The sequence below is a fragment of the Vombatus ursinus genome, unplaced genomic scaffold (genome assembly GCF_900497805.2).
Source record: "Vombatus ursinus unplaced genomic scaffold, bare-nosed wombat genome assembly UNPS02014810.1, whole genome shotgun sequence".
NCBI lineage: Eukaryota > Metazoa > Chordata > Mammalia > Diprotodontia > Vombatidae > Vombatus > Vombatus ursinus.
In genome coordinates this window covers 48,443,894-48,459,790 of record NW_020954588.1, presented here as the reverse complement: position 1 = coordinate 48,459,790, position 15,897 = coordinate 48,443,894, and the positions used below count along the sequence as shown (strand labels likewise).

General features: G+C 46.1%; 1 protein-coding gene across 2 annotated transcripts; it reads left to right on the top strand.

Annotated features, from left to right (window-relative positions):
* Positions 1–1,253: 1,253 nt before the first annotated feature.
* FETUB (fetuin B) lies at positions 1,254–11,302 on the top strand. 2 transcript variants are annotated; one of them, XM_027875685.1, is made up of 7 exons: positions 1,254–1,583; positions 5,179–5,289; positions 5,818–5,905; positions 7,833–8,005; positions 8,651–8,758; positions 9,440–9,523; positions 10,766–11,302. In XM_027875685.1, the coding sequence occupies exons 1-7, from the start codon at positions 1,371–1,373 to the stop codon at positions 11,111–11,113; spliced, it is 1,125 nt and encodes a 374-aa protein (XP_027731486.1). In that variant the 5' UTR covers positions 1,254–1,370; the 3' UTR covers positions 11,114–11,302. The 2 variants fall into 2 exon arrangements, with proteins under 2 accessions (XP_027731486.1, XP_027731487.1); XM_027875686.1 differs by lacking the exon at positions 1,254–1,583 and adding an exon at positions 2,003–2,145.
* The last annotated feature ends 4,595 nt before the right edge of the window (positions 11,303–15,897 follow it).

The window sequence follows — 15,897 nt, the reverse complement described above, 5'->3', positions numbered from 1 at the left end:
AAATCCAAACTCTTCCTTTAGCATTTAAAGCATTCTGACTTCAACCTATTTCCAAACTGAATCCACACAGGTCCACTTCATATAAGCTAGTTTTTAGCCAAATTGGCATTCTAGATGCCAGGTGTACAGATACAAAAAGATAGGCCCGCCCTCAGGCCTACATTCTCATTGGGGAAGACAAAACATATAGGGAATTGATGGCCCAGAGGACAGGAGAGCCACAGGGCTGGGGAGTGGAGTCACAAGGTAATTGACTGGCATGTGCCCTTTCCAGGAGTAGTAACGTGGATTTGATTACTGTACAAGGAACAAGAGGTGGAAAGTGGGGGAACATGCTCATGGAGGCGTGGCGGCCAGATGGCCGGAGAGCATCAGCGAGGTGGAGGACCCATCAGTGTGATGAATGAGGTGTGGTGAACTAAGCAGGAATACTAGGACCCAAGGGCCCAGGGTGGGGGCTGGAAGGCCTGCTGGTCTGCAAAGGAGGGCAGAGCATAGTGGCATGGCAAGGAAATGGAGGGAGAGGCTTAGAATAATCCTGTTGGGCGAATGCATTGAAATGATGATGATGGACTAGACTATGATTGCATTGGCGTAGAGAGCCTCCAACCCACAGGAAAAAAGAGAGAGGGAAATCAGTAGACTTTGGGGGTAAGGGCGAACGGGGGGCACACTTTGATTGCGACAAGAATTTCTGCTTTACAGAATGAATTTTCCTGTGACCTTTGAACCTGGGTTTCAGTCAGGGCAGTGGGGGATACAGAGCAGGGACAAAGGGACCCTTTGAATTCAGGGACAAAGTTACTCTTTGATAATAATAGAAACTAATGAAATAACAGAATTCTAGTCAATCAATTAACATTTATTAAGCACCTACTATGTGCCAGGCATTGTACTAATAAACATAATCACATCACTCTCTAATAGTAAGAAGATGCTAATAATTACCATCACAAGAACATCACCCTCTGGTAATAATGGGACCCACTTAACATATGGAGGGACAGTGTATGTGGTACATAGAGAGGACACGGGGAAAGGGCCAGACTCCAGTGGATTCATTGCCAGGACCTTGGGCCAGATGACTCGCTCTTGGGTAATCACTTTGGAAGTGGTTGGGAAAACAAAGCTGTTTGATCAGTGATCTGGAGGGGAGATCGGCCAGAAATACGAGATGGAAACAAACTCTGCCCTGCCCCCAACTTGGGAGGGCTGTGCCAATCATCGCCTGCAGGTTTTGGGGTAACATGACCATAGCTTCAGAATCAGCCAGCTCAGCATGGATTCAGGGGGATAAAAGAGCTTAGAGGAGAAATCACCATCTGCCTTTGCCTCCCTTTGCTGCAGCCCAAGGAAGCCAGCCTGGCAGAATGAGCTTCTTTCTCTTCCTGGGCCTTTTGGTCCTGGCACCCACCTGCTGGAGTAGATCCATCCCTGCATCTCCTCTCCTCTTTCCCCTCAGCTGTAATGACTCTCGAGTGCTGTCCATGGCAGGCTTGGCTTTGCAAGGCATCAACGATGACCGGAAGGAGGGTTACAAGTTCAGCCTCAATCGAGTGGCCGATGTCCGGGAACACCATCAGGTAAATAATGCTGTCTTCTGGTGGTGGTGTTGGGGGTGGGGTGGGGGACAGCAGGGACAGTATTTATCCTCACACAGTCTAGCTTGCAGCCACACTGACTTGCTTTCTTCCCTGGATTGGCCACGCATCTCCCACCTCCATGACTTTACACAGGCTGCCTCCCATGCCTGCCATGCTCTCCCTCCTCAGCTCTGCCTCTTGCCATCCTTTGGCTTCCTTCAAGGCTCAGTTCAGCCACTGCCTTCAGGAAATAGTAAGCCTTTGAGAATCCTTGCGCTGATTAGTCCTTCCTCCTTTTGATGGTGGTGTTCCAGACTTGTGATTTCATGGATGTGAGGCATTCCCTGGGTAGGAACCTCCCTTCATCCATGTGGATCAGCGTATCCTGGTCTTCAGAAGTCTTGTGGAGGCGCTGAGATTTCAGGTGACTTGTCCAGGACCACACAGCCAGGATTCCACAAGATAAGATCCAACCCAGGTCATGGTGGTCGTTCAGGTCCTTAGTAATGCTTCTGGAGCTGACATTCATTTTCCTGCTTCCATGGTGCATCCCAAGCAGAAGGTAAGTTTCTTAAGGACAGAGTTTGTTACAGCCCACAATGATGACGTACAGCACCTAGCTTGATATCATGAATGTAATAGGTTTTTAAAAATTTAATTGGTCTGTCTGTAACTCACTACCCCCAGAAGGGCAAACAAGGAGCAGTGAGTGGAAATCTTCAAGGCAGATTTCAGCTGGATGTGAGGAGTGATCCAGAAGTGGAAGGAGATGCTGAGGGAGTAGTGAGTCTCTTTTGCTGGAAGGGTTCCAGAAAAGACTGAAAGAGCGATCCCTGGAATGTCCCAGAGGACATCCTTGTTCAGGTACAGACTAGAGTCAATGGCCCTTGAAGTCCCCAGCACTCTGAAGTGTCAGATTCCCTTGGGGCATGTTTGGCCCCAGCCGGCGTGCTTCACCATTGCAATAGACACTCCGAGAAGTGGATTCGAGTTTTGGAACCTTCCTGAAGAGAGATGGGAGAAGGCTTTGCTCATCTCCACGGACAACCTGAGCTCACTTAGCTATGCAATGACCAGCATCAAATTACCTGTGAAATTTATGTAGCCCAGTATAAAGGGGGGCAAGTTTTCTTTTGCCCAGTCGATTCATCTACAAACATTTATTAATCACCTCCAATGGGCCATACATTGGAAATACAAAGATAAAATTGAAACAGTACCTGCCCTCAAAAAGCTTACATTCTAATGGAAGGAAACAACACATACATATAAAAATAAATAGAAAATAGAGACAGAATGACTATAAGGTAGTGGGGGGGGGGGAAGAGACTGGCGAGAAGGGACTGCAGAAGTGGAGGGGGAAAACAGGAAAGCCTTTATGTAGAAGGTGGCGTTTGAACTGAGTTTTGAAGGAAACCAGTTGACCTAAGAGATGAATAGAATCACCAATCATTTGATAACATGCTTGCAAGACAATATTGATGTTTTGAAGGTCAAGAGTTGACCCTCTTCCCTCCTGCCCTGTTTGCCTCCCTTCTTCTTCTCCTCCCCCATCATACCCAGCCAAGCTAGAAAAGTTTCAAAGACAGGACTTTATTTATTTATTAGGTGCCTATTATGTGCCAGGCACTGTGGGAGCCTCTGGCCACACACAAGCAAAAATAAAACAGTCCCTGCCTTTAAGGAGCTTATATTTTGTGAATGCACTGGGTGATGCTCATTCCCAGCTCGGCCCCAGGGCGATGGATATTTTGGTCGGGTGACTACAACTCTCGAAGATCATCTTCTAAGTTGTAGAGTGGTTGTAAACTGTGTCAGTGGAGGGGGGATGCTCAAAGATAAAATTAGGAATGCTTGAGGGAGATGGAGAGCTATCGTGGGACCGATCTCAGAGTCCATCTGGTCCAACCCAGACCTGCCAGGGATCCCTTCTGCAATGTTCCCCACTGGTGATTCTCTCCCTGAAGAATATAAAACAGGGAGAATGGCAGCAATGAGCAGAGCCAGAGTGAGGAAGAAACCAGCACTTACCAAGAGAACCCAGTGTGCTCCTGGGAGGCTCTAATTATTAAGACGTTTTTCCTGACACCAAGTCCAAATGGGACTCCCCTCAACTTGCACACATCGCTCTCAGTTCCACCCTCCCAGGCCAAGCAGAATAAGCTGAATCCCCTTTCCATGGAACAGACCCTCAATACTTGAAGACCCTCATCATCCCCATTCTGACTCTTATCTTCTCTAGGATAAACATTCCCAGTTCCATTACTGGAGGACATTGCCATCTGGTCTGCCCAGGTTCTGATTAAAAATTGAAACCTTATCTAACACCCCAGGGAGTGCATGCCCCCCAAATCCAGCGTAAAGGAAAGGGAGGTCCACACTTTGGTTATGAGGTGAAAATAAATCCCCAATTCAGTAGGATTCTTTTACAATTCTGATGCCGGAGGCTAAAGCCCAACCACCCATCATAGGGGTCTGGTACAGGCACAGATTATCTTTCATGGCTTCTCCTCTTCTTATGGTTTGTGAAAGCTCAAAGCTACAGATGTTAGGATGCTCTGCTTTTTGGAAATTATTTATTTAATTCCTTTATTCATTCAACAAACATTTATTAAGCGCCAAATGTGTGCAAAGAACCATGTTGGACATAGAGTGAAAAAAAAAAAAGCCTGTCCTCTTGAGGTTTCCAATCTAAAGTAGTGGGAGGAGGAAAACAATATGTACTCAGAGAAACAGAGTACAAAGCAAAGAATAACAGGAGCAAAGAAAGATCCAGAGGGTCCTAACGGTACCTACCAGGAGACAGAGCACTCACTGTTAGGAACAGGAATCACTTTGAGTTTCACAGAGGATGTGGTCCTTGAGCTAGGTCGTAAGACAGAATATAAGCTTCTTGAGTGCGGATTGCTTCATTTTTGTCATTGTCTGGTCCGTAGTGAGTGCTTGGTAATTGGCTGATTGATTAAGCTGAGTCCAGAAGAAGAGAAGGATTAAGAAAGGTAAGGGCGAGAGGGGAGTGCCAGGCAGAGGGAAGGGCCTGTGTGAAGGCAGGAGATGTCACGTCCGATTTGGGAAACAGCTAGGAGTCCCGTTTGAAAGAAGCATCACCAGCATCACCGTTGCCAGCGTTGGTATTTCACTTTAAGGTTTGCAAACCTTATGTAATTTTCTCATTTACATATCATGTACTAATGATGACGATGATAATATAGCATTTTAAGGTTTGCAAAATGCTTTATATATGTTAATCTCATTTGATAACCATAGAGCATGTGAGAAAAAAACTAGTGTAAGGTGAGACTGGAAAGGTAGGTTAAGCCTCTAACACCTCTTGGCTTAATCCCTGGGAGGGTCACTTGGGTGGGAAACCTTTAATCTTGTGAAATGGTGGTCAATGTTGGTGTTATCTCCTTGCTGAATGTGGCTGGAGATAGTCTTTCAAATATATCCCATTTCTGAGCTGCTCCATTGAAGGAAACCTTTAGAGCCTCCCTCTTCATTCCTAGCCCCCCTCTCTTCAGATCCTGGCATAGCATCACCGGCCTGGGGCAGGCCATGCATGAAGCAACTTTTTTTCTCCATCTCCTCTGCACAGACAGGTTCAGGCTCTGTGTACTATTTCACCCTCGATGTATTAGAGACAGACTGCCATGTGCTCAGCAAAAAAAGATGGAAGGATTGTACTGCCAGGCATCTGCATGAAGCAGTAAGTATTTATTCTCAATGTATTCTGAGAGAGGAAGGCGGGATCCAAAGGGAAACGATTCTCTGAGTTTTGTTTTTTAAAAAGCCGTGTGCTCTAGCAGAAAGAACACTGAGTTGGGGGAGCTCTACCACTCACTTGCTGTGTGGCCTTGGACAAGTCAGTTTCTTGCTCTGGCTTTCAGTTTTCTCATCTGTAGACTGAGGTGGGTAGGAGGGTGAAGTAGATGGGCTCTAAGATTTCTTCCAGCTCTGTAAATATAGGAACACTTCAATCAGTGTTTCCCTTTTCACTTAGATGCATGCTGCTGGATATCCCACTGTTCCATAGTATATTCAATCCTCATTTCATATTACAGAGAAATACTTCATACTGATTTCTTTTGGTGTGGAGAAAATCTCATTACAGAACTTGCCTTCTCATTATATCCCCCATTATCATGTTTGAAGCCTCTCGGGATAAAATTGTGGAATGAGGTATGGCTCCATCTTGTTTTCTCTGCAATGACAACATGAATGTGTTTGACCCTAGGTATATGGCCAGTGCAAAGCCATATTTTACATTAACTTGCCAAAAAGGATTCTATACCTGCCTGCCTATAATTGTACTGTTCGTCCAGGTGAGGCGCTTTTTCTTGGATTGGTCTGTTGCATTTGTTTTTAAGCTTTATTGCTGTTTTTTACACTACAAATCATTTCCTGAAAAAAAAATCCTTCTTCCCAATGTACACTATGCTCCGTCTTCCATTTAGTTGCTTCATTGATCTTCCTAAAGCATAGATCTGACCATGTTACCCCTCTATTCAACAGACTCCAGTGATTTCCTTTTACCTGCTGGATCAAACCTAAAATCCTCTGTTTGACTTTGAAAGACCTTCATAACCTTTCCTGTCTTCTCACATCTCCCTGTGACCCTGGCCTTCCAGAATACTCCTAGCTTCGTGCCTGGCTCCCTCTCCCTCCTGTCTCTGGCTCCCAGTTTCCCCAGTTTCCTTCTCATCTCAGTTAAAGTCTCCCCTTCTGCAAGAAACCTTTTCTGAAGTCCTTGATCTTAGCGCCTTCACCCTGAGATTATCTTCAATTCACTCTGTGTGTGGTTTGTTTATGTATGGCTGTCTGCATGTTTCCTCCCTTATTAGACAGTGAGAGCCTTGAGATGAGGGACAGTGTTCTTCCTTTGTATTCCCAAGGCTTATCACAGTGCCTGGCACATAGGAGGCACTTAATAAATACTTGTTGACTTGATTTGAACCAGAGCACTTGTCTAACTTGAAGGGAGATACCTCAGTCCAGCAGATCAAAGGCCCATGATCACCTCCTGCTACACTTTAAGTAAAGAAAAACTCAATCTATTGTGACTGACAAACTTAGAACATTCTCATTATTTGCAAGATTCCTCTCCCACAGCTCCTCACCTGTGCCCAAAAAGGGAAGAGGTGTGTTTTGTCATCCGTTCTCTGAGACCCAGAGCTGTTGAGCTTATATACTGAATCGTTTTCACATTGGTTGTTGGTTGGTTTTTGCCCTTAGTTCTCAAAGACAGCCAAAATGGCATCCAGGCTCGGTGAAGGAAGGGGTGATAATGTGGGCCACAATCCCCACAGTGTGCAAAGGTGCAGTGCTGTGCCTGCAGAGCTGTCCTGGCTAAGGAGAATTAGCTTTGTTCTGGTCAGCCCCAGAAAATAGAATTAGGAGCAAAGGGTGGAGAGAGATTATGATTCTTCTCTTCCCCAGGGGAACATTCCCACTTCCTTCAACCAGTCATGTCATGACATACGACAGACTCCATGTCCTTTACTATGGTAGCTGTCCTCTTCTGGGCGCTCTCCCACTAACTGACCTCCTCCCCAAAGCGTAGTGCCCAGAAATGCCCGCAGTACTCCAGCTGACGGGTGAGGAGGGCAGAATACGGAGGGACTATGGCTTCTCCCCTCCTGGAATCAAAGCCCCCTCATGTGGCCACAGAGGGCATTCTCCTTTTTTGTCTTGCTATTTCACACTTCTGACTATACTGAGCTCCCAGGCCATGAAATTCCTTAGATTTTTTTTTCCCAGAACTATTGATTAACCATGCCTTCCCACCCTGCTTGTAAAGTTTTTTTAAACCCAAATGTTAAACTTTTTATTAATCTCCATTGAATTTCGTCTTACCTAGTTCAGCAGAATGCTCTAGGTTGTCAAGTTGCTCTGGGATCTTGACTGTCATTCAGTGAATTGGCCAAGCCTCTGGGCTTTGGGTCATCTGAAAACTTGGATGAGCACTCCTTCTTTGCCTTTGCCTACATCTCTGACAAAAAACTTATCTGCCTTTTTATTGCCCTGAGGGCAAGTGTTGCCTTTCTCCAGCCTTCAACTGCAGCCTTTAGTTCTGCAGATTGTGGTTTTTCATATAATAAGAACTTAACGTATTTCTTGAACTAGAAAAAAAGACATTATTGGTGTGTTGAAAATTCCCTGGCTACATGATATAGTATAACATCATGTGTGATTCCATGATTTTGAAGTCACAAAGAAACTTCTCTTTTCCCTGTTTGTTAAAAAAATCAGTTTCTAGAAGGAAGATAGTCAGAATGTGCCCTGATTGTCCCATACCCATCCGCATCAACAGCTCAGAACCTGGGCTTTCTCAAGCTGTTAGTCAATCTCTGGAAAAAATCAACAAAGAGATTGCAGTGGGGAAGAAATTTTATCTCTTCCAAATCACCCAAGCTTTTTTCCAGGTAAGTGACCTGTTTATCTACTACTCTGAGGTCAGAGGGAAGAGACAGGTCTCTGTTTCTGGGTCCTGGGGTTATTTTCTCTGCAGTTTGCATGCACCATCTTGCTTTATGGATTAGCTTGTGGGGGGTCTACTTGATTCAATGATCCCTTACCCGCCAGCCTTTCTCTAACAGAACAGCAAAAGAGTTACACAGCCACCCAATGATGAAGCCACCCCAAGAGACCTGGGGGCTCATATAGGTTTCACCTCCAGGAGGAGGAAGTATAGCTACATGGTCTTTAAGGGGTCCTGTACTTCTCCAATTCCATGGTGACTCTAGTCATGAGTCAGAGCCCTTTAGGAGGTGCTCCATTGTGAGGGAGCAGCGTTCCTCACTGGGGGATCTTTTGAAGGGGTAACAGAGATCAGAACCATGGAGTACCTAGGAGGGCAGTGAGCTCTATCTCAGAGGACCATGTATAGGTCACAGACTGAGTAGATGGCAAAGCCAGGATCTGAACCCAGGTCTTCTGATACCTCCTTCTACACCACAATGCGTTTAGGTTCCACTGATGTTCTATCTTCTCCCTTTCTGCCTCCTCCCCATCTTACTTCCTCTGTACATATTCCCTTTCCCTTTCTCTCTTCCTCTCCCTCCCCACAGTGGGTATTTGGCCCTGCCTATTTTGTGGAATACTTAGTCACCGAGGCTCCTTGCACCAAATCCCTGCCAGGCTCTGAAACATGTTTGCAGCCACCTGCTGACTTCAAGGTAAATTCCTTCCCAAGGACTCTGGATCTTCTCCCCAGTGGAGTTTAATGCACAATCATCTCAGTGAGTCAAGAAAAACACCATCTTATGTAATGACTTGGGGCCCTCCAAGAATTTGCATTGGCTGCTGGGATGACCTAGATCATTAAACGGGTAATTGAGTCTAGGCGACATACTTTTATGAAGCGTTTACTATGTGCCAGGCTCTGTGCTCAGTGCTAGAAAGACAAATATAAGCAGAATGAAAGACAGTCCCTGACCTCAAGGAGCTTCCGCTTGAATTGGAGAAAACAACACATAAAAGGTTCAGGGTGGGACAGAAGGAAGGTCCCAGGAGCAGGGCATGGTAGAGTAGCCTGCAGTCATGGCTGGCATGGGTGCCCTCCTTGAGGAGAACCAGCCAATCAAAGGCAGAGGCCCAAGGGGCCAAGGGTGCTTCCAGTGTGGGGCTTCAAGGATGATGTGAGCTTCCAGGGTGGAGAGGCTCCTGAGACATCGCAGAGAAAGGCTAGAAGGAGATTCAGGATGGTAGCTTGGAGACAAACGAAGACCGTTGATCCATTCAAGGGCGGTCGTGAGGCCCCGGGGCTATGCTAGCAAGACCAGACAAGAGCCCCCGTCACCCTCCCTCACAGTGGGCACACTCCTCTATAACACTGGCCTCTTTTTTCCCTTTTCCAGCCTGTAGGGCTTTGCAGGGGTTCTCTGAGTAAAATGAACCTGGATAAGCATGTCTCTGGGACCTGTGAATTCTTCCAAACCCAGGTACTTTTCAGTCCAGTAGTTTGTCTTCCCCAAACAGTGGGGAGGTGGCCATCTACCCTCCCATGTACCCCTGCTCCTCATCCCCTCCTCCCTTCTCTTCTTTGCTGAAGCTCTCACTGAGCTGAAGGGGACACAGTTCTGACTGGAAGCCAGGGATAGAAGCCCTGCCCCCACCCAGGTGGACAGTGGATGCCCCGCCCCTGCTGTTCTGAGCAGAAGGAACACTAGGCTAATGCATTTGTGCTAATCCTGACCCCGCCACATCTTAGCTGGGTGCCCTTATTGGGCAGGTCACTTAATCTCTCAGAGCCTCAGTTTCCTCCTGGGTGAGATAAAGATCTCAATCCCTGCTCACCCTCCCTCCATGCCAGGGCTGTGTGCCTGTTAAAACACTGTCCAACAGCTCCTGTTTGCAGGGCACTCAATGTGTAACAGCCCTGTGATGGAGGGATCAGGAATATGCTGGTGTGGGGGGCTCCAGAACTGGGATTTTCCCCACATAAGGAGCTCTGGGGGAGGAAACTCCCTCAAACAAGAGAGATCAGCACCTGGTTCCCCCTGACTGCCTGGGAGTGACGTGACTGTCCTAGAGGCTGAGGCCCAGGGACGTGGAGCCAGTACGTGTCAGACTCAGATTATCCTAATGATGCAGTTGGCTCTCTATCCATGACGCCATGAATACTTTTAGGATGTTGTTGCCCCCATTTTACAGATGAAGAAACTGAGAGATTAAGTGAGTGACTTGACCACGGTCACGTAGCTAGTAAGCGTCGTAGGCAGAATTGGAACCCAGGGCTCTCTTGGAATCCCTATTCAGCCCATCAGGTACTGACTACCTGACAGGTCACACATTTTTATAGTGCGCTAAGGTCTGCTAGATTCTTTACATGGACTGTCTCTTTTGCTTCTCTCAACTACTTTGGGAGGAGGTTGATGGTCTAAGAGTCGTCTCTATTATTTTGCTTCCTGCTTGGGAGAAGCATTTCTCAGGAAGAGATGTGCAGAGTTGGCCTGTTGGCTACCCATCAGCTTAGAGACAGTTACCCTTCCTCTCCCAATACATTTGCGGTACGAAGAAACTCTTTATCTTTCAGTTTTCAAGGCCTTTTTTATCTGGAAGGCCTGAGAGGCATCCTCTTGAAATCTTCCTTTAAAAGAGAGCTAAGTAGCTTAGTGGAGGGCACTGAGTCCAGGGATGCTCAGGAGCGCCTCCTGGTGAGTTGGGTGTGTTACTCTTTTCAGCCACCGTCGGCCCCTGAAAGCCATCCCCCAGAACACCAAGACCCACCGCAGCTGGCCCTCCCCTCCACCGCTGCGCCCCTACAAGAGGGGCCTAGAGGGTCTGTCCAGTTGTTGCCTGAATTGGTTGATGAGAACGATGAAGGTGACCAGGAAAAGAAACCCTTCGTGGCCTTCCCTGTGCATATTGACTTGATGGCAGATCCCCTGGGAGAAGTCCTCCACCTCCCATCCCGCTTCATGTTGGACAAAGAAGAGATGCCAATTGTGCTTCCTTTCCCTGAAGGGCCAGGATCAGATGAGTGTCCAGGGCCTGCTGAGAATTCTAATCCTCTGATCCTCCCACCGTGAAAGTCACACCCACCCACCCACCCACCCACCCACCCACACACACACACACACACACACACCCCACTTGGTGGATATCTGGTGCCATGGAGTGGAGTGGAGAGATGGAGGAGAAAGAGAGAGGGTATCTAGCATTCCTCAATTCCATCCTGGCTCTAATAAAGTTTGTCTTTCTTTTTTGTCTCTCCTTAATCTGAATTATTTTGGTAAACTTCCTCGTCATGATGAATTAACATTAAAAATATTTAATGAGTGTGTCCACTAAGTTCAGAGCACTATATTGGAGAGTGGGGTGTGGGATACAAAGAAATATAAAACATGGTCCCTGACCTCAGTGAACTTACAGTTCAATAGGGAGGCACCCAAATGCTGCTTCTGTGAACCAGTGATATTTTCAATGGGGATATTCCCCCCCAGTGGTTCTTTTCACAGCCCACCCACATCTTCTCATCTTGTATTACTCTAGTCAATGCCATCCTATCAATACTCAGTAGAGGGCCTCCATGCTTGGAGGCCTTCTTCCAAGGATCTTAACATCACCCAGGTACCACATTGTGTCTCTTGGTTAACTTTCGTCCTCACTTCATTGAATCTTTTCTCCTAGTCATGCATTGCGTTGACAAAGTTCTTTGTAATACTTCCAACAGACTCTTAGTGGTAACGCACTTCAGTTCATTTACACCTACCATAGACTTCTTCATTGTCCTTTGAATGAGTGACAACTATAATTCTTTGGAGCAGAAGGTACAACCACACAGCATGGTTGGAAGAATATTAGTTTCCAAAGGAAAGGGCTTTGTTTCAGGGAGAAGCAACAGGGGTCATTAAAAGAGTTGAGAAATTCCCAAATTCCTATTTGGGAAAGGGAGGTACAGGTAACAGCCAGTCAGTCAAGGAGCATTTATGAAGTCCTTGCCAGGCACCCAGGCACTGTGCTAAATGCTTGGGATACAAAGAAAGGCGAAAATATGGTCCCCGAACTCAAGGAGGTAACAGTCCAATGTTGGAGGTGACATGCTGACAACTGTGTGCAAATAAGCTACAGAGAGGAGACAAAGGAACTAATCAGTAGAGGGAAGGTTCTAGAACTAATCAGGATTGGGAAAGGTTCCTGTAGAAGATGAGATTTTAGCTGAGGAAGGGAGAGAGAAAAAAATAAATGCTTAAATAAAAAAAAAAAAGGAAGAAAGACGTGAAGTCAAGAGATGGAGTATTGTGTGAGAGGAATGAATAGTTCAGCATAGCTGGACGGTAGAGTGGGGGGAAGTCAAACGTAAGAAGACTGGAAAGCTAGGAAGGGGCCACATTGGGAAGAGCTTTCAAAGACAAACAGGACATCTTCCATTTGGTCCTGGAAGTAATAGGTGACTGAGAAGGTGAGACATACAAACGTGAAAGTTAACTACCTGTAAAAGAAATGAAGAACTGGGAGTAAAGTATTCAGGAGGTGCGTTAGAGTGGTAGCCAACTCCTGGAATGTGCCAATAGAGTGGTCAGTGACAGAGTGCCTGAAGAGGAAATGGAGGCAAGCCCTGGATCAGCCACTGAGGACCTGAGGGCAGAGGAAGGATCTGAGCTGGAACTCAGGGGAGACCCTGTGTAGTAAATGAGCTCCAACAGTCAGGTAGCAAGCACAAAGGCACGAACTCAAATCCTAATTAAACCCCATCTGAACCCTGCAAACAGTGGAAGAGGCCAAGCATCTACTGGCCGTTGACCTCCCTGTTCATAACATAGGCGCAACACAAAACACTGTCCCAGCCAAGATGATTTGACAATAGTTTGGTTGATATTGTAAGAAGTGCCCTCCTTGACGCTCCAGGTACAATGCAAACAGTTATTTTGTCTGAGAGCTTTAGTCCCCTATCACCAAATTGCCTGTTAGATGTTTCAAACTGGACATCCCAGGGACTTCTAAATTTGGCACATCTAAAACGGAAGTCATGATCTTCCCCAAGCTCTCCTCCTCTCCTTTCAAATTTTCCTATTTCTGTCAAAAGCACCCTCATTCCTGTCTCCCAACTCTGTAGCCTCAGCATTACCCTGGACTCTTCCCTCTTTGCTTTTGGCTAGGCAATGTGGTTAAGTGACTTGCCCAGGGTCTCACAGCTAGTAAGTGTCTGAGGCTGGATTTGAACTCAGGAAGAAGTCTTCCTGACTCCAGGCCCGGAGCTCTATCCACTATGCCACCTATCTGCCCGATCTATTTTTTAACCAGTACCAAATTGTTTTGTGAATTGCTGCTTTGCAGTATTGTTTGAGATCCAGCACTGGTAGGCACCTTTGTTTACTTTTTTCATTATTTCCCTTGAGATTCTTGGCCATTTTGACCTCCCTATGAATTTTGTGATTTTTTCCTAGTTCTATAAAGTAGTTTGTTGGTAGTTTGATTAGTATGGTATTGAAGTAATGTTGACATTTTTATTGTACTGACTCATTCCACCCATGAGCAGTTAATACTTTCCCCATTACATAGGCCTGTATTTCTGTAACCAGTGGTTTGTAGTTGTATTTATACAGTTCTTGTGGGGATCTTGGCAGGCAGATTTCCAGGTGTTTTAACCTTCAATAGTAATTTTAAATGGAATTTATCTTTTCTTGATGGGTTTTGTTGGCATTATGTAGAAATGCTGATGATTTGCATGGGTTTATTTTATATCTTGCAAGTTTACAGAAGCTTTAAATTATTTCGATTAATTTTAATTGTCTCTTTAGGGCTCCGGTGCTTCAGCAGCGCAGCAACCACTGAGCTCAGCACCTGGGAAACAGGTGCTTCCCCAGCCCAAGGGCAGCCCCTCCAGCAGCGTCTGAAGGCACTTTTCCTGCTTCTTGCCTCAGAAACAACAGTGACTATTTTTGAGTCTCCCATAAAATATAAGAAAAAGTTTAGTTAAGTGGAGCATCAGGGACGGCTGGCCTTTGTGTCTTACTGACAGGAGGAGGAGGAAGAGGAGGAGGAGGAGGAAGAGGAGGAGGAGGAGGTTGTGTTTGCATTCTCATCTTAAGCCTGCTCAAATAACTTTTCTTAGAACAACAAGAATCGTCCTTGGGTGGGAAGCCTAGTTCTATATCATAAGACAGGTCATTGAATGCGCCTACATCAAGTGCCAACTGTTTAGCTTGGCCTCTAAAACCCTTCACCATCTGACTGCAGTAACTTTCCAGTTTTAAGTAACATTCTAGCCAAACTGGCCTCTTTTCTGCTGCCCATCTCCTCTCTCTGGATCTTTGCAGAGGCTGTTCCTCATGCCTGCTATGCCCTCTCCCTCATCTCTACCACTTAGAATCCTTAGCGTCCTTCAAGGTTTAGTTCATGGGTCAACCCCAATGGTGGGGGAGGGAAGGCAGAAAGGGAATAAGCATTTCTATAGCACTTACTATGTGCCAGACACTGTGGTAAGCCCTTTACAGATATCTCATTTGACCACCACAACACTAGGTAGGTGCTATTATTATCCCCATTTTATAGTTGAGGAAACTGAGGCAGACAGAGGTTAAATGACTTTTCCAGGATCACACAGCTAGTGAGTGTCTAAAGCTGGGTGGTCTCTTTAGGATCTCCCTGACTCCAGGAGAACCTCTCTGTGGTGCTCCTTACCCTTTGAGTTTTCCTTAGCTGTTACTACATTGCTCAGATAAAGCTGCATTTATTTCAAGGTGGATGTGGCAATGCCAATAAAATCTAAGCCGTCTGAAGGTAAAAACTGCTCTTCGTCTTGTCTTTGCCACTTATTCCCAGCACATGGTAAGACCTCCGTAATTGGAGGCTGAATTGAATGGAATCAGACACCTCTGTGAGCTCTTACCTCCTTCTCCATACTATTTCAGGACCTCTTCCTCAAGCTCTTACATTTCTCCCTATCACAGGCACCGGAAAGGGCAAGACTGTCCCAACTTTGAGGAGATAAAGCAGGGTTCTAAGTGCCTTCTTGAGAGGGTTGGGGACGTCTCCGGGGCCTGACCCCTGGATCTGTCCAGATCTCGCACCTTTGGACAGTCATTAGATTGACCAGATCCTCTGGTCAACCCTCTATGCCAGTGACTCTGAAAGGCTGGTGCCAGGTCACCAGTGTGCCATGAAATTTGGGATGTTATTTTATTTCAGATAAAAAAAATCTAAACAATTTCACTTAATATTTTACTACCTCACCATGTGCAGTAAGTACAGTATTCATAAATAAAACAACCATTGCACATGCGCAGATACATAAACATACATTAGGCTGAGTAATCACGAGGGTCTCAACAAAAACAACAAACTGTGCATGTGGAAGGGTAGTGGTGCATGCTTGAGCCCCCCAACTTTTTTTTTAAGTGAGGCAATCGGGGTTAAGTGACTTGCCCAAGGTCACACAGCTAGTACGTGTCAAGTGTTTGGTCTGAGGCCGGATTTGAACTCAGGTCCTCCTGACTCCAGGGCCAGTGTTCTATCCACTGCGCCACCTAGCTACCCATCCCCCAACTCTTTATGGCATTGCCAACTTCAATGATTGCGCCATGAGCAGATAAACTCTGAGAAGCACCGCTGTGCCTTCACACTCTGTTTATCCCACAGGGGACCCCGTTAGTGAGCAGATCCATGTGGGGGTTAAGGTTTTTTGTTTTGCTTTTTTAAGATTCCTTTTCTAGTGCTATCTACTAGAAGTGTATAAATTGAAGCCAAGGCAGAATCTCACCCCAACACTGACGACGACTCTCCACTCACCTCCAAAATTAACTAATCATTTACTGGCTCTCCCCAGTCTTAATCAGGGGTCAAGGTGACATTCCAGATTACACAACTGGAA

Coding starts and splice junctions, on each gene's coding strand:
- FETUB (XM_027875685.1), top strand. CDS start 1,371: ATGAGCTTCTTTCTCTTCCTGGGCCTTTTGGTCCTGGCACCCACCTGC. Junction 1,584..5,178: donor ATGTCCGGGAACACCATCAG/GTAAATAATGCT, acceptor TCCTCTGCACAG/ACAGGTTCAGGCTCTGTGTA. Junction 8,759..9,439: donor AGCCACCTGCTGACTTCAAG/GTAAATTCCTTC, acceptor TCCCTTTTCCAG/CCTGTAGGGCTTTGCAGGGG.